At 39.3% G+C, this 23,369-nt stretch overlaps 1 protein-coding gene across 1 annotated transcript; it reads right to left on the bottom strand.

Moving 5' to 3' along the window:
* Positions 1-649: 649 nt before the first annotated feature.
* Positions 650-18,300, bottom strand: LOC139148720 (uncharacterized). Its single transcript, XM_070720195.1, has 5 exons — positions 18,174-18,300; positions 14,759-14,977; positions 5,130-5,447; positions 4,577-4,645; positions 650-1,104 (listed from the first exon to the last, which is right to left on the bottom strand). The coding sequence occupies exons 2-5, from the start codon at positions 14,829-14,831 to the stop codon at positions 1,031-1,033; spliced, it is 534 nt and encodes a 177-aa protein (XP_070576296.1). The 5' UTR covers positions 14,832-14,977; positions 18,174-18,300; the 3' UTR covers positions 650-1,030.
* Positions 18,301-23,369: the final 5,069 nt, after the last annotated feature.

Below are 23,369 nucleotides of genomic sequence, written 5' to 3'. Positions count from 1 at the left end.
CTTTACAAGTTAGGAAGCCAATCGATCGATTTTTGTAAGCATTCCCTTGATTAAGTTGAAGTTTTAATCTCGAGGATGGCCAATAACAGTTAATTTTGTCTAATTTAAAAATTATTTTCCAAATAGTTTCGTACCTTAGAGTAATGTGTACAAGACAGCCGAGCGGCCACAGCCGTGTTCTGGGCGCTGCTCACTGTATGTCTCAAAAGCTGCCTGCATGATTTCCGTTCGCACAGTTATCAATAAAATGCATGTTTCAACATTAAAATTGTAGACAAGTGATTTTAAAATTCGCCATTTGTATAAAGTTAGTAACGTTAACAGTAGAGCTGAGCGGCTACAGCCGTGCACTGTTCACTGTATGTCTCAATAGCTGCCCGCACGCTTTCCGTTTGCACAGATTTTAATAAAATGCATGTTCCAACATTTACAGACAAGTTATTTTAAAAGACGCGTGCCTGTGCTTCGTTAGGATAACTATGAGAAAATTCATCACTGAAGTGCTATAGCTTGACACGCAAACCGACAGTGGATATGAAAAATCTGGACTCCTTCTACATATCGTAGGACACATTCACTGTTCACACTATCGAATCTTATCAAGGGTAGTTCTGCTTTTGCAAATACCGACGAACACAGCTCAAACTTTGATTTCAATTCTGTTTAATTTTCATAACGTCACTTACATCGATAAGTACATTCGATTCGTTTGAACCATGTTTCTACCGCCTTCTCGGAAAGCATATACCTTGCGTGCTTTTTCATAGCACGTATGAGTCCTAAACGCTAGATCTAATCGTCAGTTCCAACGTACCCTCGCAAGATCTGGGTACAAATCTCAGCCGATGAACTTGAATTTCTCAGTCACAAATGAAACTCAAGACGCAGATATAGAGTGTATCCACTTGCTGACATGTGCCGCAAAACCACTTGAAATAAGATTGACAGTACTTCACTTAAAGTATCCTAAATCTCCTGTGGCAATATTATTTACTAAGGATGACGCGTTCTGTCCAGTTTTCTGTCAGTGTCATCTTTGTTGTACGGCGACAAGAGTGGTCAGTAGGCAGTACAGTAGTGGGGCAAAGGTCACGGTAACTGCTCCTGCATAGAAAAACAAAACGATATCACCCTCGGAAAATGTTATACATCTAATTATCTCATGCCATCTGAAAAGATTTCTACTAATGCATGTGATAACGATGATGACGATAATGATAATGATGATGACGATGAGATGACGACGATGATGATGATGGATGACGGTGTTGTGGTGTCACCCTAAATAATATATCTGTCATCTGTGTATTACGAAGATTCAAAATGGCGATGACTGTTAAAATGAAATATCATCATCATAATCATTACCATCATCACGATTAGCGTTACGTAACCAGCCTATTGGTTATTTTTATCTTCAAACTTTATGTATTCATCAGAAAGAGCACCTGGATTGTCGATCTGTTTCTGAGACTTCAAGGGTCAGTAGCTGTAACTTTTAACTTTTTTTCACTAGACTAAGTTTTGTTTTAAAGGTCCATGAGCTGCAACTCTGCGAAATTTGTCCAACCTCAAGGTACCTGCAATTTCCTCAAATATTCATTGCATTCTACAAATTGAACGATATAGTCATTAACTATGCCGCAACAACATTTGCTTGTGGCAGACTAGGCAAGAAATTGAACAGATGTTTGTTGATTTTCAATTTGCCGCTGTTTTCAAAATCTTGCCAGGTTAGGTGAAAAACGGAGAATTTTTGTCAAAGTGGAGTGAATCCCTTTCCTTTCCTTTCCTTTCAGTAGGCTGCACCATGTTGCATTTGTAAAGATTCAAATGTGTACATACACCATTTAGGCTGTTTTTCATGTAGTTGTATGGAGGCGGCCATATTTCGGTGTGACATGTCACCGTTTATTATTTGTCTCACTGAAACCTCCTCATGCAGTTCCAATCAGTGGATAATTATACTTTGGTAAACACCTCTGAGTAAGAACATTTCTATGAACTAATTTTAATCTAAATATAAAATCATGAAAATAATGCCAAAAGTTACAGCTCATGTGCCTTTAATGCCAAATACAGTTCTTATTCTACTCCCTAAGGGATCTTTAGGTACACAGTAGTTAGCTCGTCAACAATGCCTGTACATGACCGTATTGTTACTTTTGACAAACGAATTCTGATCCTGACTCTATATAAACAATAACATTGCATTTTACTAAGACGCTGTATTAACAAAATAAATAATAGGTGTTTGAACATGCTTCGGGGGAGTGGAACAAAAACCTAAACTTGACATACAAAACAAAACTAGTTGGAAAATAATCCGTGGCACAATTCGGCCAACCAATAAACCAATTTGCATTTTCAAAAAAGAAAATCGAAGTGGAGCTAATTTTAAATTTTCAAAAGGTTTTATCATCTTGATTATTAACTTTTAGGCCTATTTCTAAATTTAAAGTCTTTGGGCTGAGATTGAAATATAGGAAACAGGTGTATACTGCTGTGAGGATGGCACTTTACGGCCATTCAAATTTCCCTCTAACAAACTCTATTTCCCACAATTCGTATTTCCGTTTTTTCAATTTCCAATATACCAAATGTCCGATTTTCCCATTTCATTTGGGGCGTGGCCCAGTATCTGTTCATACTATGGCGGAAATAATTGTATCGAATTGGAATTAAGGTGTAACATTTATCTCAGTGTGACCAAATGTACTGGGGCGGGGCTTACGACAATTAGAACAAGATACTTTTAAAAATTTGCGGGAATGAGGGACTGGTCAGTTTCTTCGGCCTTGGAGGCCGGTGGATTCATGGGGGTCACCTTGTTTTTCACTTTGGTGATGGGGTCACCTATTTTGTAATGCCCAATTAGGGGGTCGGTGTGTTTTTAAATTTCGACACTGGCTCATACTTGCCTAAAATGCATCGTACTAGCCATGAATTTCATCATTCAGTTTCATTTTTCGGCGCGCCCTTTGGGCGCGTAACTTTACTATTATGAGGTTATTACGAAAATACCGCAAAAGATGCACGAGGACATTGGCGTAGCGTATCGCTCGACGCGAAGCGGAGGGTGATGCACGGCGGCGCCGATGTCATAGTGCATCCTTTGCGGTATTTTCGTGATAATCTTATTATTATACATCTTACATTCTTCACTGGGACATCAAATTGTCTAGCTGTGCAGCTATCTGTTGGCGGGATAGGGTGCGTGGCTATGCAGGTCATCGAAAGGTAACCCCACCTTTTGATGACCCGCATAGCGGCGCACGCTACCATGCCAACAATAACTGCTTTTCCACAGCTACAAATTGTCAGAGTAGTGACCGTTTTAGTGCAATATCAACATTGTTTCTTCCGATATATAGTGCAAATGTAGAACGCTATCTCAGACGGCTTCTGCAAACTCTGGAGTGTGTGTACTACACACGTACGAACAGAGCGCGCGAGGCTGAACAAACTGGCCAGTCCCTAACATCGTCTCACATACTGGAAGACAAGAAAAAAACTGTTCTTTGGATGGTAGACTGCGCGTGCACTTCAGCCGCAAGAAATTCAAGAAATGGGTGAAAAAGGAAGAAGTCACCGCGAAATAGGTGTTCCCAAAATGTTTAGCCCAGGGCAAGTGGTATCTCTGAACGAACTGTTAGACGATGATGTCTCAAACATGATATCAAACGCCTTTAAGGTCAAGATTTTGATCGGGTTGGAACAGGTGCAATTTATAAAGTGAGCCGGCATACGAATTAAAACTATGATTGGTTACTGAGATCATTATGAGGAGAACATCATTGCGTACAAAGATTGACAGCTGAATAAATTGATCAGATAAAATTAAGTGTGGATGCCGCGCTCTGATTGGGCTGATGACTGTCACAATTTACGCAATGTTCCAGTTTGCGACATTGACGGGAAGCGCGCAAATCTTCAGCAGGTCAGGTCAAACTGATTATATCGGACTTTCCTTTCCGGCGGCCGCAACACTATTGTTCTTTGTATGTTCGTTACTCTATCCGTTGAACGACTTGCCCGCGCAAACAACTGTCACAATTTGATGCATTCCTATGCCAAAGATAGATACTATCAGCTGCCACGCCCCAAATGAAATGGGAAAATCGGACATTTGGTATATTGGAAATTGAAAAAACGGAAATACGAATTGTGGGAAATAGAGTTTGTCAGAGGGAAATTTGAATGGCCGTAAAGTGCCATCCTCACAGCAGTATACACCTGTTTCCTATATTTCAATCTCAGCCCAAAGATTTAAATTTAGAAATAGGCCTAAAAGTTAATAATCAAGATGATAAAACCTTTGAAAATTTCAAATAGCTCCATTTCGATTTCCTTTTTTGAAAATGCAAATTGGTTTATTGGTTGGCCGAATTGTGCCACGGATTGAAAATGATGACAAGTTACAACTACTGGCTTTTCAAAATGCCAAATCGTGGGGAAGAAAATTTGAACGTGCTGTAAATCTTTTGTAAGACTTATTTCGCAAAAGAAAGAAAAGTGAAGTACAACTTTGCCTGCTGACACAGTCAACAAAGATAATAATCAAAACTTTGCATACCGCAGCCATTTTGCTTTAGAGCGTCCGCTGTAAAATCTTTCTCGTCTTTCTTACGGAAAGTCGTCACACCTGTTCAAAAACGAACAAGACGAAAGTCCATCAAACGTAGACATACATAATGTCTAATGCTAATCATAGTATAATCAAAGACTTTGTAAACAAAATCTAAAATTACATATGCTGCATTCTAGCTTATATGCGAATTCATCACCGATGGCTTTATTAAATAAATAGAAAGTCAGTACGCCTACTAATTCTGATGATCCGTCCGATGTAGAGGCAATGCACTTTCCAATCTTCAATAATCACGTTTGGGCAGGGACTGAGGTAGGTGATCGCATGTTGTATTTTAATCACTGGCAGCGGTATGTCACACACAGACACAGACACACGCTCTCTCTCTCTCTCTCTCTCTCTCTCTCTCTCTCTCTCTCTCTCTCTCTCTCTCTCTCTCTCTCTCTCTCTCTCTCTCTCCGTTTCAGGTCGTTCGGGTAACCGTGACATAGCCTCTCACATCATGACTGTATTTCGGACTCTTAATATATGGCTATACCTTCTGAATTATCATGGAGTGACACAACGGGGTACCCTTCTTTTTGAGTTACACTACTGTAGAAATATCCTTCGACTTTGTTGTATTCTTCAGATTTTTGCCGCTCTCCTACGGTTTTGAGCTCATACTTTGGTGTTGTGGAGTGAGCCTCGTAACCGACCGTTGAGGGCGCAACTGTGTGGTCGTCGACTTCCTTGGTTACTATACGCGGCTTGTTTGATACCAATGGTGGTAGGTGATGCAGTGGTGGCGGGTCACCTTCAAATGACGGGAAGTGGTCGTCAGTGTCGTCTATAGGTGCAACTGTCAGTGATAACCCTGTGAAAATAACATAAAGATAGACAAGAACTGTCTACAACTTCGTCTCTTGTCTGTACCCTTACATATATGCCTGGATCAATAAGGCCTCTCTCAGGTGATATTTAGAAGAAAACACCTAAGTGATGACGGGTATACAACGAGATTTTGACCAGTTCATGACATATGCACGAACGAAAGCCAGTGCATGTTTGGAGTGAACTGGTCAAAATTGAGTGATATACCTGATTCTGAGGGTTATTGCTATAAAATGTATATCATAACAGTACATTAAAATTTTGGAGAGAAACTTCCAACAAGGATTTTTTTTCTCTAGCTGAGAATTCCAGTCGCGCTATATCGCGAGTAAAGCATGGTTATTTTCACATTTCGACCAATCAGATCGCTGCACTTGCGCAATAAATATACCAGGGAATGATATAACGAATTGGATAGCCCAATTCGGGCTGTGCTTGATACACAGTAACTTTATCTGCATGATTATATATATATATTTTCAATCCTCAACAATGTGTAACCGTACACTCTGTGCCCAAGTTCAGAGGTTGCCATAAAGCCATTATGGTGATAACGGGAGGGCACATTGTATACATTTTGTATATATATATATATATATATATATATATATATATATATATATATATATATATATATATATATATATATATATATATATATATAACATTGGCTATTAGAGAGTCTATGTGACTACGAGAGCGTCTGCCTTTACTCAAAACCGTAGTTCTGAAATCTTCTTTCGCGCCCATTTCTTACAAAACTGACAGTCAGCCTTCATACCCATGTCTGTCTATCTATCTATCTATCTATCTATCTATCTATCTATCTATCTATCTATCTATCTATCTATCTATCTATCTATCTATCTATCTATCTATCTATCTATCTATCTATCTATCTATCGTTCGATGAGTACCAATCTTTACTTGTATGTAACCCTTTCACATTATTCGTTAAAGTGAAACCATGGTGCAGAGTCACGCGAAACTGATGAACAGATAGACGGTGAGCTAAAAACAATTTTGGGGGGATGAGATCGCTTCCTTTCATAGCTTTTATGATCTATTTACTGTCCCGTCGTGAATTATCAGGACAGTTGGACAATGAAAGAAAAGGGGACCGATGACAAAGCTTGGGGAATGTAATGTAGGAGCAAGCAATAAGACCGGTGAACACGAAATCTCAACACTTTGGAGGAAACTAGACTGTGTAATACTACAGTAGGTGAATGAGTGGTTGTGTTTTCGATGTAAAATCGCGGTATTTTTTTCAAATAACCGTTTGAAAGATAATTTGAACATAAAAAAGTTAAACCACGGAAAAAAATATTTGTTTGAACTAGTGTGATAAAGAGTTCTTAGTTTCATGACTGTATCATATTAGCTATTGCAAATGATGGACTAAGGCCGTCTTTCTTACGCAGGACATGTATTCCGATCACTGTTCAGTCACTCAGCGCAATTATGCATTTAACAAGATATGAAATACCGCTTGGAATGGTAACGTTTGTTCCAGTTATTAGGAAGAAGATACAGACATCCTCGGAATGCGTTTGGAATGGTGCATCTATAAGCGGCTGCCAACACACCAGATGATGTAGTTACAACGGCGACAGGTTTGAGACCTTACGCCGTTGTATACATTTCTTATACGATACAGCGCACAACTCGTACGTCTGATTTTGCCCAGGGTTGTAGATATTTTGCACGGTGTTGGTACATTCGTTTAACCTTGTTATTGTTTGGTCAAAGCCTGGCCTCCAGGCATAATCATCCCACCGAACAAATAACTGTCAGAGGATGTATATTGGTTGAATGTGCGGTTTTCTTAAAATGATGATGATGATGATGATGATGATGATGATGATGATGTTTATGATAATGATGCTGCTGCTGGGTTGATAACTCTGCTGGTGGACAGATTTGTCCCCGAGGCTGCCTTTCGCCCAGTTTAAGCGATGTATTCATTACTTCGCTTCGATAAAGTTTGTGTGCGAAGTGTGATAGTGAGCGTGCGAGCGTGAGTGCTTCACGAACTCTACAGCGGTTATGGAGGGGTCGCAGTCAGAAAAATTGTAACAACTTAGCTCGGTTATTGAACCAATCTTTCTGAGATTGGGGATTTGGCCGAGCGGTTTTGTCTGTGGCTTCTACGCTAGGTGACTGGGTACCGTACGTTGTGAGTTCGAATCCGATTGAAACCACCGTGATGATGATGATGATGATGATGATGATGATGATGATGATGATGATGATGATGATGATGATGCGAGGTCTTGCAGATCTCCAATTCAACTAACGCTTCATAAATATCTATTTCACTTTTCATTCTTCTACCTATCCTGGATACTTGACGTAATGGTTGTATTCAACAAACCAAACGCGTTTCCAAACGCTGCACGCACTCTTCTTCCAAAGTCGGACATCGCCCAGGAGTCCTTCTGGTGAGCAAGTACACGCATCGTCGATTAAAATAACATGCCAGCTCATAGCTGGAAAACCACATGGTATCAGAAAGTTCTTCATAGTTTGACATGACTAGGATGTAAACAAATAAGGTATGTAGCCGATCACGTGACCATCCGACTATTTTGGTAAGCAAACCCAGACTACCTCTTCACACATTCCCGAGCATCGTAATGTAGCAGAGGCATTCCCTGAATCTGGACAATTTTCTTCTCCTTTGTGGGCCGCCGGATAGTAATTTTACAAGGACTTGAGTTGATGGTCATGCACTTACGTTGACCAGCCTAATAGTTTGATAGCATAACTGTGCTCTCAGTGCGGAATGGACCGTACCTTTTTCGAATGAGGCACGCTTTAATTTCTGATAATTTCATTGTAATATAATGGCTAAATCGAAGACGTCGAGTCGAAAGAACCACGTCTATGCCACAGTAAATCCAACGGAATAGAGGAGTAGCCAAGTCATTGTACATTAACTGAAAGTGAGATCCCAAACGAGCAATGCACTGAAGTCGTTTCTTGGACTTTTCTCAAGGCTTGGACTTGCAACATATTAATTATCTCTCCTGTCACGGGATCATCGCTGAATATGATAACCTTCCTGAAAAAAGTATTGGTCTATGAGGAAACTATGAATAGCTATATCTGTGTATATGTGCTATATCTCTTGATTATTGATATTAATGTACTTGATCAGACTAGGGCGGTTACAGGTGCATGTGTGTGTAAGCAAGAAATTTGATTTTGGAATTTCACCAAAATGTTGATTCACTGGTAGTTTATAAGGAAACTATGAATAATTGTTTTTTGAATACAAAACTAGCTAAATCTGTGTATTTATAGATGCTTGATTATTGATACTAGTGTACTTGATTACACTAGGGTGATTACAAGTTCATGTGTGTGCAAGAAATTTGATTTTGGGATTTCATCAAAAAATGTAACAGTTGATTCTAAATACATTGTGTTCAGTGAGGAAAACTTGGAATAGTTTTTACAATACAAAACTAGTTAAATCTGTGCTTTTATAAACGTTTGATAATTGATAATGCACGTTATGAGAGTATTTTGTTTGAAAGAGATCTGAAAAACATTATGATATTAGAATTTCGCCCAAGTGATTATCTGTATAGTTCAAAAAGGATTCTCTGAAAGTTCAAAGGTCAAATGAGAAATTAGAGGCCAATTAAGATATTATTGATACAGACTGTGATATCTGGGGGAGGGTCGCTGTTTTTTGTGCGTGAAAATTGGAGAGTAACTTTTTTCTTGCAAACACTTTTGAAGGGCCCAGTTTTTCACCCCAGGGCCATAGGTTGCAAAGCGTTTATGAATCAAATCTGATGAATTTTTTCTCGTGGGGGGGGGGTACATTTTACAATTGATGAATTGGGGGCGGGGTCAAATTTTAGAAATTTAATTTGGCGGCGGTCGCTTTTTACATTTCATTTCATAAGTTCCACCGACCGCCTCCCCGTAAAAAAACACAAACCAAATACTCCCTTAGTATGCTATTCGCTACAAGACCTTTCGAAAGGTTTCCTGAACAGACAAAAATAATAAAAGATTGAAGGTTAAAAGAAGACAAGTATCAAAAGCTAGCAATGATCATTCGAACTTTTTCATTGCACTGGGGCTGTCAGATGTCTTCATCACACCTAGTTTGTAATGTATTGAGAAAAGATGCGCTTGCAGACTTCAATTTGATTGATTTTTCGTCTCTTCATATCCCATAGAATCTTTTTCTTGGAAGATCTGAAGGATGTTTGATGACATGTAAAATATCGAAAATTCAATTCTTAACGTTTAAGGTAACATGCCCATAGCTACAAATTTGTTGATTTTATCAAATCGTATCTAGCTCTAAGGGCGACGTGCAGAAAAGCCACTGCATTTCAACACGACGCTGGAATATCTCCGATGAATACCTGACATAATATCGCCCGAGACTACTTCTAGATATCTGCCGAAATTCCTAACTGGAGGTTAGCATTTCATCGCAGTTAGCGAGGATAGTTGAATGCTCTCTGCTGGTGAGATAATCATCATTCCACGTCGGTCATCTTACACTGAATTTATTTTACCGCTGGATATTTACCCCGCGGCCACCTACGGCTGACCGTAGAATGTAACGGACGCTGCCCGAACATCTGAGCGCGGGACTTATGCAGACTTTGCGGCGGGAGGCATGCAGTCAGTGACACGTCGCTGCCGGGAATAGAAACAACACTCTTCGGCTGCCGGCAGGGGAGATCTATTTAAGTCTCGATGTGTGCAACGACCTGCTCGCACCGGATTGGCAACATGTGTAGAATGAGGGACGCCTCGTCTGATAACCTTGTAAGCGAAAGTCCTTGTCTCGCAGTGCATTAAAACCTTGATGTCACTCAGTCACCGTTCATCAATAGCCATCCATAAGGGGAAAACACAAAGTCAGGAAAAATCATCAATAATGGGACAACAGCGATAACTTTTGATTGTTCCAGTCACCCATGTTCTTAAAATATCGAGAACATTTTTCTCCTTCTCTGTAAGGCGTGTTGAACTGCGAGGTACTACCCTTGTAAACACAACGGATTGTGAACAAACACACAGTGTTCTTGGAAACAAATAAAGTCTAGTCCAGACTTAAATTTAATTGTCAACATGATAACATTGGATCTTCTGAACGACATGATTATTCATTTTTTTAACTGAACATAGTTTTACAGGGAGGCAGTCGTCGGAACTCGGCTCAAGGGTTGCCAGGGACCTCTACGAGCAATGTAAACACTGTGTCTAGGATACGTTGGCGATTGATGGAAGTTAAAACATGTTTGTTAACAGCGAATATCGTAAAATTTAAATATTGCAGCTATGTTGACTTGATGCATCTAGATATCATAAATGAAATACATTGTTTGTAATCAAGAAAGTCGCACAGTTCCGACGACTGCCTCCCTTTAAACAATCACAGCCCATATATACCAACTTTCTTTGTACACTCCGAATACTCGACATGAGTTAACAACAAATTATCACTGTGCTATTAAAGACAGACCGAAAACAAACAAACCAACAAGACAATACAAGGGCATAGTGTGTACAAAAACAATTTCTTTGCCAAGCAAAGCGCTCTGGCATTATTTGAGCGAATACCCATGACCATATCTCGTTCACATTGGCAACCCAACTGAAATTTGGGCCGACGCAAAATAATTGTCCTTTTGGGATTAAATTTGGTCCGTGTCCACACCTACCGGTACCAGAATTAGGGCCGACGTAACTTTACCTTCCTTTGTGACCTCTGACCTGTCAAAAGTTCAAAATGGCGCATTTGAATATGGCACGCTGTTTCTACTGTTCATGATTTTCCTGTGTTTTTACGCACAAGAAGGGCAAATATGACTACCACTCACCCTTTTAATCATCGGAGAGATCTTCACCATGTATTGGATGAGCATATGGTATATATAAGACCGCGGTGGAGAAATAACCAGTGCGCGGGATTTTGACATGCCTCTCTAATACGTGCACTGTGGAATCGAATGACATGGTCTCGTTGCGGAACAAAGGTTGGTGGAAGTTCAGCGTACATGGGATGATATTAAAATGTAAAGACTGGATTGAAAACTTTCGATAGGTGTAAACTTTAGTTTCAAACGTCGTTTGTTTTGTGCGAATAGGGTGACTAGTTCAACTTCGATCCATAGCGGAGGCCTGGTCAACTGGGACCAGGGCCGACGTAACGTGTCCACACTGGCGATTTGCGTCGGACCAAATTTTGCGTCGGCCCTGAGTCGGCCCTGAACCCCCCTTCTAACCGGGACCAAACTGAGTCGGCCCAGGGCCGACTCAGCGTGTCCACATGGTTTTTTACGTCGGCCCCGGCCCTGGTCGGGACCTGGGCCGACGCAAAGTCGTCAATCTGAACGTACCACATATCTCAAAGGTCACCGTCTCAAATTTTTATTACCCTGCCGATGGAAATAATTTGTGGCGGAGGCGACTTCATCAAAGCTTGCGCTCACAGTTAAGGACTGTTTTGTAGGCAATATTTCAAGGCGGGCTTCCTGAATTGCGGCAAAAGGCTCTCTCATAACATGTCGATGCATTCGGCAATACACAACGTGAACAGCGGGAAGTCATCGTACACCATGTTTAAGCAATTAGGCAGCACAGTGATATCCTGCAAAACGTGTTATTTTAATCGACAATTAGTGGTGGAATGTGTCAAAAAATAAAGCTTCAAGATAGTACATGGTTCAAACCAATCGCAAATTTAATATCCCCAAAAGCTTTTCCTCTTGAAAGACATCCAATTAAAATATCTTGGAAGAGCACTTAAGCAGCAGGATTCTCCATCGATAGCCTCTCCAGATAAACTCGCTCTCCCGATAATTCGCATCTGCGCAAAAGACGATGTATGAATACCAAACGACCTTTATCGAAAGGTCAATCGTTGTAATTAGTCCATCACTATTGTTGCTCGTATATACGGCCCTATATACTCTCTCAAATTTTCTCCATACTTAGATTATCGTTGTCCGACGCCTAGACTTAACAAGAAATCTACATCATTATATCATCATCATCGTCATCATCATCGGTGGCGGCTGCGGCGGCAGCAGCAGCAACAACAACAACAACAACATAAACAACAACAATCATCCTTCCATCACCACCACCACCACCACCACCATCGTCATCATCATCATCATCATCATCATCATCATCATCACCACTCTGCACCATCACCTCCTCTAAGATTATACTGGCTGCGCTCAGAGAGAATTGATTACAATAGCAACGAAAAAGCTTCATTTTAGTTAGTTGTTGAGGAACAATGGAGAAAAGTTTTGTAAGAAGGTATGGAAAAAGTAAACAAAATTAGCTGGAGATGATTGTGCCTGTAATCCCAGTTTTATTGAATACCGCCAGGTGTCTTCGTTTCTTTGTTTGAATTTGTCATTCTTGTGCACTGAAGAAGACAGAGAACTGAACCAAGTTGACTAACATGTGATTTTCAGTAAGGTAGACACTCCATGTCATCGCAACTCTTGCATTCATGTAAGTTAAAACTTATAACGTGAATGCATAAAACATGCCCTCAAATTCGTCCGTCGTATCATTCTGTGCTTGACAATCGTATTTGAATCTATACAAATCTTATTGAATTCACATCTTCATCGTGAATGGTTTGAAGACGTCCGATCAGCTCATATAACCATCGTGTAAATATTTTCCTTTGATACATGCATTTGATCATACGATATCTCCGACGGTTGTGAATTTGATAGGTTTGTTATGTGTTTTTGTTTTCTTGGTCGGTAAGTCAGAAGTTTCTTGTTTTCTACGTATACCTATCGAAGTATGTTGAAAAAAAATAAAAATCTGATTTTCAAGCCCCATGGTTTTGACGTTTGCTAACCATGAATTCAGAACTGAAGTTACAGAGCTCCATTAAACTTTCAATGAAAGGGAAGGATAAGTTAGAACTGTATTATGAAGCCTGCTATAGAGTAAAGCTTTCAGAAAACTGACCGTTCGTAAAATGATTAAATTTTCACAAGCTCTGGCCTTTTAACAATAGTCGAAGTCTAGGTTCACGTTGCTCATGTTAAAGTGAAATTTCACGTATAAATGCCATGGGTATCAGGACGGTCAGTTTCTGAACGCTTCCCAACCGCCCACTCTCCATAAAACAGTTCGATCGAGGGTTAGTGATACGCTGAGTGTGAGTACATCTCCTAGGGTTAGCTCTGTTGTGTCAATTCGTCCGTTTGATATCTCTGTCTCAAAATACACACTTCTCACACTTTACGTGCTATAAACCAAACTGAATAGACGTGATTGTAAGCCCAAAGCCAGGTTTGTGGTCAAGACAGTTCTCAGTACCGGCTGAGGAACAATTATCGTCTATCACTAAAAACTACATAGCACAAACACTTCATACAATCTGTGGCAAAATATTGTGAAAAAAATTAAAACGACGGGTTAACCGAAATGGGTATGCTCCTATAAATAAGGCTAAATAATGTTGTTGATATGTTTTATTGCTGGCCAATAACACAGGTTAAATTGTTAATGAAAGTTTGCTAATTGATAAATAAGTGACACGTGTGATCCTAAAACTTTTGCTGTGCTGTATTCAGAATATATAAATTTTGATGTAGATCAAACCGAGTGTTCCATGTTGACACTGAAATCAGGTAATAATAAAATGGATAAAAAATAATGCTAGGGAAAATTAAACATTACAAAATGTATGTATGTATGTATGTATGTATGTATGTATGTATGTATGTATGTATGTATGTATGTATGTGTATGTGTGTCTAATTATCATTTTTGATACACTTAATGAACACTTTGCATATCAGAATCAAACAAGTATCATTTATAAAAATTACTTTAACCAATCTGTATTTTGAGTAGCGTCTTTTTTCTGACTTTTCTCTTCATATCAAATTAAATATTGAGTTCAGGAGACCGAAACTACTAATCTGATGAAATCATCACTCTTATGTGTACACAGTGTCATAGATGTTAGCTGTTGAGAATTTTCTTCGCGATCTCATTAACAAGACGAACCAGGTAGTTATGAATTCTGATATTCAATTATTAATGAAATAATTAATTTCGTATGAATTATTTGAAACTTTTGTCTCTCAAAAGTTCATTACAGGAGATATTCCGGGCTATTGGTTCACTAGAAATGGTTCAATTACGCAAACGCAACGCTCAGGGCAAAATCAAATCTCAACCTGTTTACTTTCCGTACACGTGGTTTTGCAGCTGCACAACTTCTCACGTAAACATCAGTTTCCAGTAGTTTCACATACTCACCAATGCCGCTTAACGTAGATAAAACAAGGAGTATCCAAGCTTCGAGCATCACCACTGCCAGCTTTTGAAGCATCGTTGACGTGGTGTTTACGTGGTTTTCCTCTACAAGCCAGTTACTCTCTCTAACGATTTCTCCCGCTATTTGTGTACATGTTCTGCCAAGCCGGATTTCTGCGCGTTGACTCTCAGGCTCCAAACAGTTAACTTTCACCGTCCAACCTGCTCGGATAGAGGAACAAAAATACCACTGCATTTGCATCAAAGCGTCAGGACGCGTTCTGCGATCGAATGATACAACGCATGTTAAACACATATTTGTAAAATCTGACATATGTCATATGTGACAGATTATTAACCTGCGTAAACCAGACCCCGGGAAAGATGTCAAAGGTCAAATCTTAAGTAAATATTTCGCCACACCTGCCACTAGCATTTAAAACTGGCCAGTATGCGTAAGTGAGGACGTGCCAGGAACGTATCTTTATCGGAGAATTACGTTATGTTTATTATTGTAGACAATTAAACCAAGGTGTTAACCTAAATTTGAACATTCTTCTCGGTAATGGTACCTCGCTTTCATTTGAACCGGCATATGTTGTGTGGGGGTGTCTTTCCAAGTATAGCCATTCCTAAATTGAAGCCAGATCGTCTCAACATTCTTTCCCAATTCGTGTCCGATATGGCTCTGGCGTAAATGGTGGAAAATACCGACGTGACATTGAACGGCCCGTTAACCCAGTTTGCGAAAGGTATTTGAGAACCGGAACTTGTTTTTTATAGTCGCAAAAAGATTCCATAATGGTCTCTCTCTTGGGAAAATATTTCATGTAATGATGGAGAGAGTGCAGTTGAACAGTAGAAAGTCACGATTTTGTCGATGCCGTTATACTGAAAGAATCTTTCATCCCATTTTACATGTTACTAAAACCACATTACATCACGCCTCCATAAGGAATTCGAAAAACTCGGATGTTGCTCACACATCTAAACACTCAAATGTCGAAACAGGAAAGATGATCTTTGTCTTAATCAATAGAATATTGGATATACTGTTGGTGTCTACCGTGATGAGAAAGCTCAACTACTTCCAGACGATTCAAGAATGGACTCTGTGGTAATATTTCAAAAATCTTGTCACATTTTTGCTTGTGTATCAATTTTTTTTTTCTTAAAGTGCGTGTGGCTGTCACGGTTTAGCCGAATCGGAGGACGAAGCGTGAAAGACACAAACAGACGACTGCGATGAATGAAATATTACCTGGAGGTATGTGGGGCATGGATCCATATACCCCCTGGAGCGATATTTGGGTTATTGGGATGAGTATTTGGGTTATTGGGATTAGTTCAAAACCAACTTAATTTTCGTGTATGTGATGTTGAGAAGGGTGTACTGAAGCCGTGAAACCTAGAGATCGACAGGACAGAACTCTTGAACGACATGCGACAGGCAATCTCCTACGTGAATTTCGGTATTACTAAGAAAGTTTGATACCGATCATTTTTGCTGTTTTCGAAGATGGTTAAAAACCTAAGAAACTCGCCTTTTGTAACATTATAGCTGAAATTTTACGACAGGAAGGATATTAAAAGTGAAGAGACATCTGTCCATATTTACTAGAAGGTCAGTCTGCCAGCCTGCGTACGTGTTTGTGAGATCACTGAATAAATAACTAATCATTAATTAATTAATTAATTGATATATTGACCTATTGATTGATTGATTGATTAATCAATCTAGCAATCAATTCTATATGTAACTGATAACATACTAAGTGGAACAGCAGGGAACACGTAATCAGACGTTGAAGTAAATATCAAGCACCCAAGCGGACCACTTTGTCATTCCTTTTCTAACATTTTCAGATACTGATATATGCCACTTTGAAGGCTACGTGTCACACGAATGTACATCCAGCAACATCAACACTCTAGAAGAATAAGAATAAAATTACTACCGGGATGTTTTTACAACAAGTCAAGGAAATATGTACTGATTAAAATGGAGAATGTTTCACACGATATGTTATTATAACTTTTACATTTGGTGTGCAAACTGCTATATAGTCTATCCATTGCTTGAAAGCGTGCTGCCTACAAATGTATATACATGAGGTAATGTAACATTGCTTTCTACGAAAACCGGATGAGAATTAGAAATATACTCATAAATTATCGATTATCGAATTAAAGATGTGAGAAAACACGAGCAAAATCACAGAGTGAGTGTACTCAAAGGGAGCCGTCATTATTTACGGCCGGGGGGAGGTCATGAGGAATTTCATCGGAAACTCAAATTTCGAGTAACCCCCTGCCAACCATGATGAGTAACCCCCTCTCTAACACAGAAATTTTGAATGTAAAATTTACAAAAATACAGCAAGAGTAAAGACCTTTCAAATTCTCGTGTATCCTGCTAAATTATCATCGGTTATCTCATGACAGTCGAAAAAGGTGAACCAACAAAGTGAAATTCCAAGTCACAACAAAATATAGATATAAAAGGTCACGCTACAACCTGAGTATCCAACCATATAGTATTGACAGGGTTTTAACTAGGATATCTGACTGGGCAAAATTTGAAAGTACAGGAGAGAGAACGCGCGAGGCCAAGGGGCGGGGTGTCAAAGAGGGGCTTCTCCTATCTTGAGTGGACAATTTTGAGAAATTGACGTGTGCAATGGTGGAGTCTGGTGCGATCTGAGAGGTTTTTAAATGTTTTTTACCAATAAAGTAAAACCGTTAGAACACCCCAAGGGGAGAGCACGAGAGGGAGTATCCCCCTCTCGCATCGAAAATTTGGAGACATTGATATGTGTGCAATGATGCAATCTGAGAGATGATTCAATTTATTTTGCATCATAAATTGAGTGCCTCCGTTCTTGCTCTACACATTTTAGCAACCCGGTACCCCCCTGTAGCTTTCAATATTCTGAGTGACCCCCCCCTAAGATGGCTCCCTAAGGGGTTTGCGTAGTATACGTAGCCGTAATAAAGAGACACTATGATACAGATAGTCCTAGACGTTGTAAATGGTCGAACAACTAAACCAATTTACTGCAGTGATAGTATATGTCTTAAGAAGTGTCAGAATATGAAGTTCTGAGATCCTGGCTAGCAAAAGTCATGCACAAATTCTGAAAAACATTAATTTATCGACGTTTATGGGTAAGGCTGTTGATCCAAATGTTACCAGATTAAAGTTGATCTAATGAGACAATGCAACAAAAAGTTACATTTATCCGCAACAATTTTTTTTTCGGAAATATCAAAGGAAGCAGACGACACTGCTATCTGTTTGACCGGGTCACTTAAAGAGACACACATGCATGTCCTAGCTACATAGGAACTATCGCGTTTGCAAGACAGATGTTATGTCAATGCATTAAAAAAATCAACCATTACAAAATAAACTTACCGTGATTTTTGAAACCTATGATATTTGCTGTGCACTCTTTTAAATCTTTGCCTGGCGAACTGCTCGAAAGTGAACGATGGCAATAAGATATTTGGCGGGAAAACACTTTCGTTGCGAGTGCACTCCGGTTGTAGCGTGATTATAAATTCACCGAGACAACGACATTGCTTCCATCTTTGGCATCCTACCTTTTGCATTCACCGTGGTCGTCATAATTAGAACCCGTGATCATGATTCATAATCTGAAAAATGTAGTCCTATGTTCATCTGACGTCGCATCCAACATTTTGCGCACAAAAATATCTCGCGCTCGATAGTATTATCGTTCAGGGTCTCTCTCGGGACGCGAATTACGCACCTCCGGAATAGTTGTGACGTCCGAGAGGAGGAATGTTCGTTTCGACTTTGTGAACTGTCGTCTGATCGAAATGCATATGTTCTACAAGGCACTAATTCTGCTCGTCGGTCGTTCGCAGAGCTTCTGCCGACAAATATAGTCAGCAATTTTGATTAATTGTCATGAAGGTGGTTGGTATGAGCTGAGTTGAGACTTCTTGAATGTCAAACTACCGTGAAATAACATTAGATCGCAAGAAAAGTACGATATCAGAGGGGTTTTTAAGATTCGTTGCGATTCAAAAACGCTTCAAAAAATTATGTCACATTAAACAACTGATATTGGTTTATGGAAGACCCGTCAAAAAAAGTTGGTAGGCGATATAATTTTTAATCACCGACAGATAAAGCTTGACACAAGAAATAAGTTGTTGAAAGCATATCAGCTTACCTTGTTTTGATCGTTCTTGACGAAGAGCTGTCAGTGAAGTTGGTTCGACTGACACGTAAATATAACAACAGGTTCGTCTTGTCGTGTTTAAACACATTTTCTTGACTTCAAAATAGTTTCCGAATTGCATTTTTGTGGTTTTAATATTAATAGTAGAGATACAGTTAATTAGTTCACGCGTTAAGGATGTTCTTTCGACTACACACTGCATGACCTATTAGATATTCAGAAAAAATGCGCTGACGACCCGGGCCGTCTACACCAGTGTAATATTACTTACTAGGAGGAATACGAAATGGCGTTTTAAAGCGAGTATTTTGGCCACATACTTTTGTTGCTGAAAGCATTTCAGTTTCCTTCCTAGAGTCATGTCTTACTGAAGTCTTTAACTTAATATATATTAATAAAAATGAATTTAGGTCATCAAGATTTCAAATTTAAAGCAACTCATACATAAATAAATATACCACATGCTGTTGTGAGGCATCGACCAATAGATCTTGCGAAGGAATGACCATAACGGATAAAAATATGTGGTATAAAGATTCAAAATATATTTCTGCAGCAATGCTGCTTTTTGAATTGAAAGAAAAATCTTTTGAAGGCCTGCAGGTGAATGAGGTGTGCAAGCCTAGCAAATCTAAAAATTTAAGCTTATTGTAAAATTTAAGTTTGAGACACGAAAAAGATTTTGCACATCGGTATCGTGATTACCCTTCCAAGGATCTAACGGTGCATCCCTAAATACGATCGGTCAGTGTGTCCGACATTGCACCGAGGCATCAGCCGGTAGAAAAAAATTACCCAAGAACTACCGAAATTTTATATTCAAAATGGCCGCCATCCTTGTGTTAACTCTATGGAGAAAGATTAAATTTTCGATTTTCAAACAGGTAAGACGGTGAAAGTTTTTCTTATCCAAAGGGCTTCAAAATAAGGCTTCACAAGTGGTAGATCAGAAAGGAATAACATAAGGTTGAGAGTCCGAATATCTGTCCCCGAGGCGCATTCTACCTTAATGTATGCACTCTCAGTGAATTTTGTCTGGACCGTGCCTCAAACGGGAGCTCGGCCGGCAAAGTAATTTATTCACCCAAGTTAACGCGCTGCTGACAGGAACAACCGGTTAGATACTATGACATAAAACGTGTACCGGTTTCTGTTTCCGACACTTTTATTGACCGTGATCTTGTCAGTCGATGAAATATTTCAGATACCTGATACAGAAACAAACATTGCGGTGGATCTACTGTCTTGGTCAATTTAATGGTCTACCATTTCCTGTTCAATGTTGTCGCACGAGATTCGGGCGTGTGAGCTTCTGTCAATCATAATCATGTTATCACTAAATCAGCGCTGATCGCAAATATAGGTCGTTCCCGGGAACACTCAACTGAACAGCGCTCCGCACTGCAAATTGGGTACATATGTGCCCTTGGCATTTCAAATTCTGGCGCCCATACTCTACAATTTTAAAATGGGGTCTCAAAAGTCTGCATTTTTTGCCAATTACAAGTTCTAGGCCTACATGTTGTACAAAATGATTAGACAACTTTCGGCAAGTTTGGAGTAAAAAAAACCAGGGTCAAATGTCTACATTTAGGTCAAAAGTCTGCACCTTGAGGCGAAAACGGGGAGGGTGTCAAAATATTGCAGTATGTGTGCTTACCCTACGTAGGTTTGTATACTTTACATGTACATTATGAGTGCGACTCGGACACGACAGAAATTTTGGCAAAAATTAAATTTTCCTTAAATTAAATCTTTTAATAGTAATGATAGAACTTTGATGCTTTAAGGATCAGCCCTACAAGTGTGTGCACTATGACCTAATTCATTTGTTCACCACATATATCTAAGGCAAAGTTGTTAAAATGTGGAGATGGTGCTGCCAACAATATAATTAGAAATAGCTTTCACCTTTGTTCACTCGCTCTCCTTTTCTAGCCTAGGCCAAACTTCCTAATCGATCAACCCCTTGATGTGTCTTTTAATGACCATATATGCTGTCAACGGTTAGGTCCATAACATGTTTCTGTAATAATCTGATATTCTGTTTCCTTGACCCCTGACCCCTATGACATCCATTCCATATCCTTTTCAAGCGATTAACTCCAGTATTCGATTAGAAGTGTTTCTCTTCGGCCAATGAAATGCGCTATCGATATCCGCCGATCCATGAAATTTAAAGACATCAAAAAATAAGTCGCCATACTTCATGATTAGTAACAATAACAGTGATAACAAACGATATAATCAGCAGTTCCTCTGAAAACCATCCGTCGTAGGTTAGCATGTTATCTGACATACAAGCACATATAAAACATAATAGGTTGGCATATTCCCTGTAATGGATGTATCTGCGGGCACTGGTTCATACGCGCTAGCCGCATCGCATCATTGGAAGTCACCGCGGGTTTAAGAACGTCACGACTCGTGACAACGATGAGAGTTGAGCGGTCAGAACTGCTGGATACATAATACATGTACGTGAATAACCGGCGAAACCCAAGCTGGCGATCAGGACCTGCTTTTGCTTTGATGCATGTCACAAAGAGTAAAATGCAGGGCCATAAAGCTGCGCTGACGTCCATTATTTCTGCTAGTCACAGCTACACATGCCGTTTGCATTCGTCAAATACTTTTATTCCCAAGCCACATGTATTATTTTACGCATCTGAACTCTCAATCAAATGTGGTTTGATGCAGTACAATTCAAGACCTAGCTTCCAAGGTCTCTTCGTGTTGTCAGTATTACCGATTGTTTTTTTTTTCTGGTCTGTCTGCATAAAATGTATTTGCAGTTGAAATTACCAAAAACAAAAATGATTTAATTATCAGTGCTGCATAGTACAAATTAACGGAAAGGAACTGTTGGGAAATGGACGACGACCTTAAAAATCTGTTACGCGGTCACAATCAACCCCAGTCACCAACACTACGTATATACTTGCCAACGAATAGACATGTACAATTTTGTCACTGCCATTAAACAGGTGTAGCAATAAAAAAAACGACTCGATCAGCCAGTATAGCAAAATTTTTAATCTCAACGTTTTAGTAACCTACTGTTCAAGAACCGATTACTTTCATCGAATAACGCACTTCACTATAAAATATTCGCAAAAACCCACCCAAAAAAACAAACTATAGAGTTGCACCAAAATTGACAAAATTTGATGGCAGTCAAACCCAGGCGGATGTTTTTTGCTGCTGACTGCCCTCTAGAGTTCAATTGTTATAATTTTCTTATCGAAAGACCGAAGCCTGTGAGGAACGTAGTTAAAATTTCTTGTTCCGTGTAAGTGATGGTGCGATTCAAAAACTGGGCGCATAGAATTGGCGACTCTCCTTAAACCTTCGGGCACAAGAAATAGTGACCTTTCGCCAAAATTCATGCACGAAAAATTACGACACTCTCTCCCGTCTCCATTTGAAATGCCAGTACATATAAAAAGTGATAATTATTATTTTCTAACAATACGACTAAAATTGTACAGTATTGTGAAAAAGAAATAAGATTAAACCAGAATATGAAATTGCTATATCCTTTTAAGCAAAAGAGTAAAAGGTATATCTTGTGACACGATGTGGTGCCATCGTACGGTCATGTATTGTTCATGTTGATGGAGATAAGTAACTTTAGAAGCTTTTAAAACTTTAGCTATTAAAATGATGTCATTAGGTGACATTTAAGACATGTAGCGGCGAAATGTCCAACAATATTTTTGTGACAAAACGATTAGCCTTACAGCTGATAATACACACATATATATATATATATATATATATATATATATATATATATATATATATATATAAGGTGTTATTATTTTGCCTATTAACACAGACAATGCTTTGTCAGTGATATAGGCCTATTGTGAAATATCTGCAGAAGAGATTTAGTTAAAACAGTGGAAGATAAAGGCTAATATTCTATTATTCTGTGTAAATCGTATCACCGATGAACGGCAATGCATGTAGCGATGTTCCTTTTAAGATGTCTGTATCATAAATGGTTGAATTGATCACATATTAAACTTGGCATATGTGAAAATCACTTTGTTTTGATTCACGTTATAAGTGAGAAAGATACTGGTGTCATCAAAACATTAGTGCAGGCATGAGAAGATGGAATTACACGGTTCTACCATGAGGACCATGCCGCTCCGGAACACAGTTGATTTTGGCAATTATAGTTACTGACGGGCATTAATAAATTGGACATTCTCGCTGATATCTAGTCAAAACATGGATTTGGAAACGTTTTGAATATTTGGACAGGTAAAAGGTACATTTTGGACATTTGGGTCATAGTTCACTCGGGGCTTGCTTGAAAATAGTCACGGGTCACCAGTCCCTCTCCGTTAATTCTGTCGAGGCCCTGAATATCATGAACACTATGACTG

Source organism: Ptychodera flava, chromosome 13 (assembly GCF_041260155.1).
Source record: "Ptychodera flava strain L36383 chromosome 13, AS_Pfla_20210202, whole genome shotgun sequence".
NCBI lineage: Eukaryota > Metazoa > Hemichordata > Enteropneusta > Ptychoderidae > Ptychodera > Ptychodera flava.
Note: the sequence above shows the minus strand (reverse complement) of the source record. Positions and strands in the feature narration are given on the sequence as shown.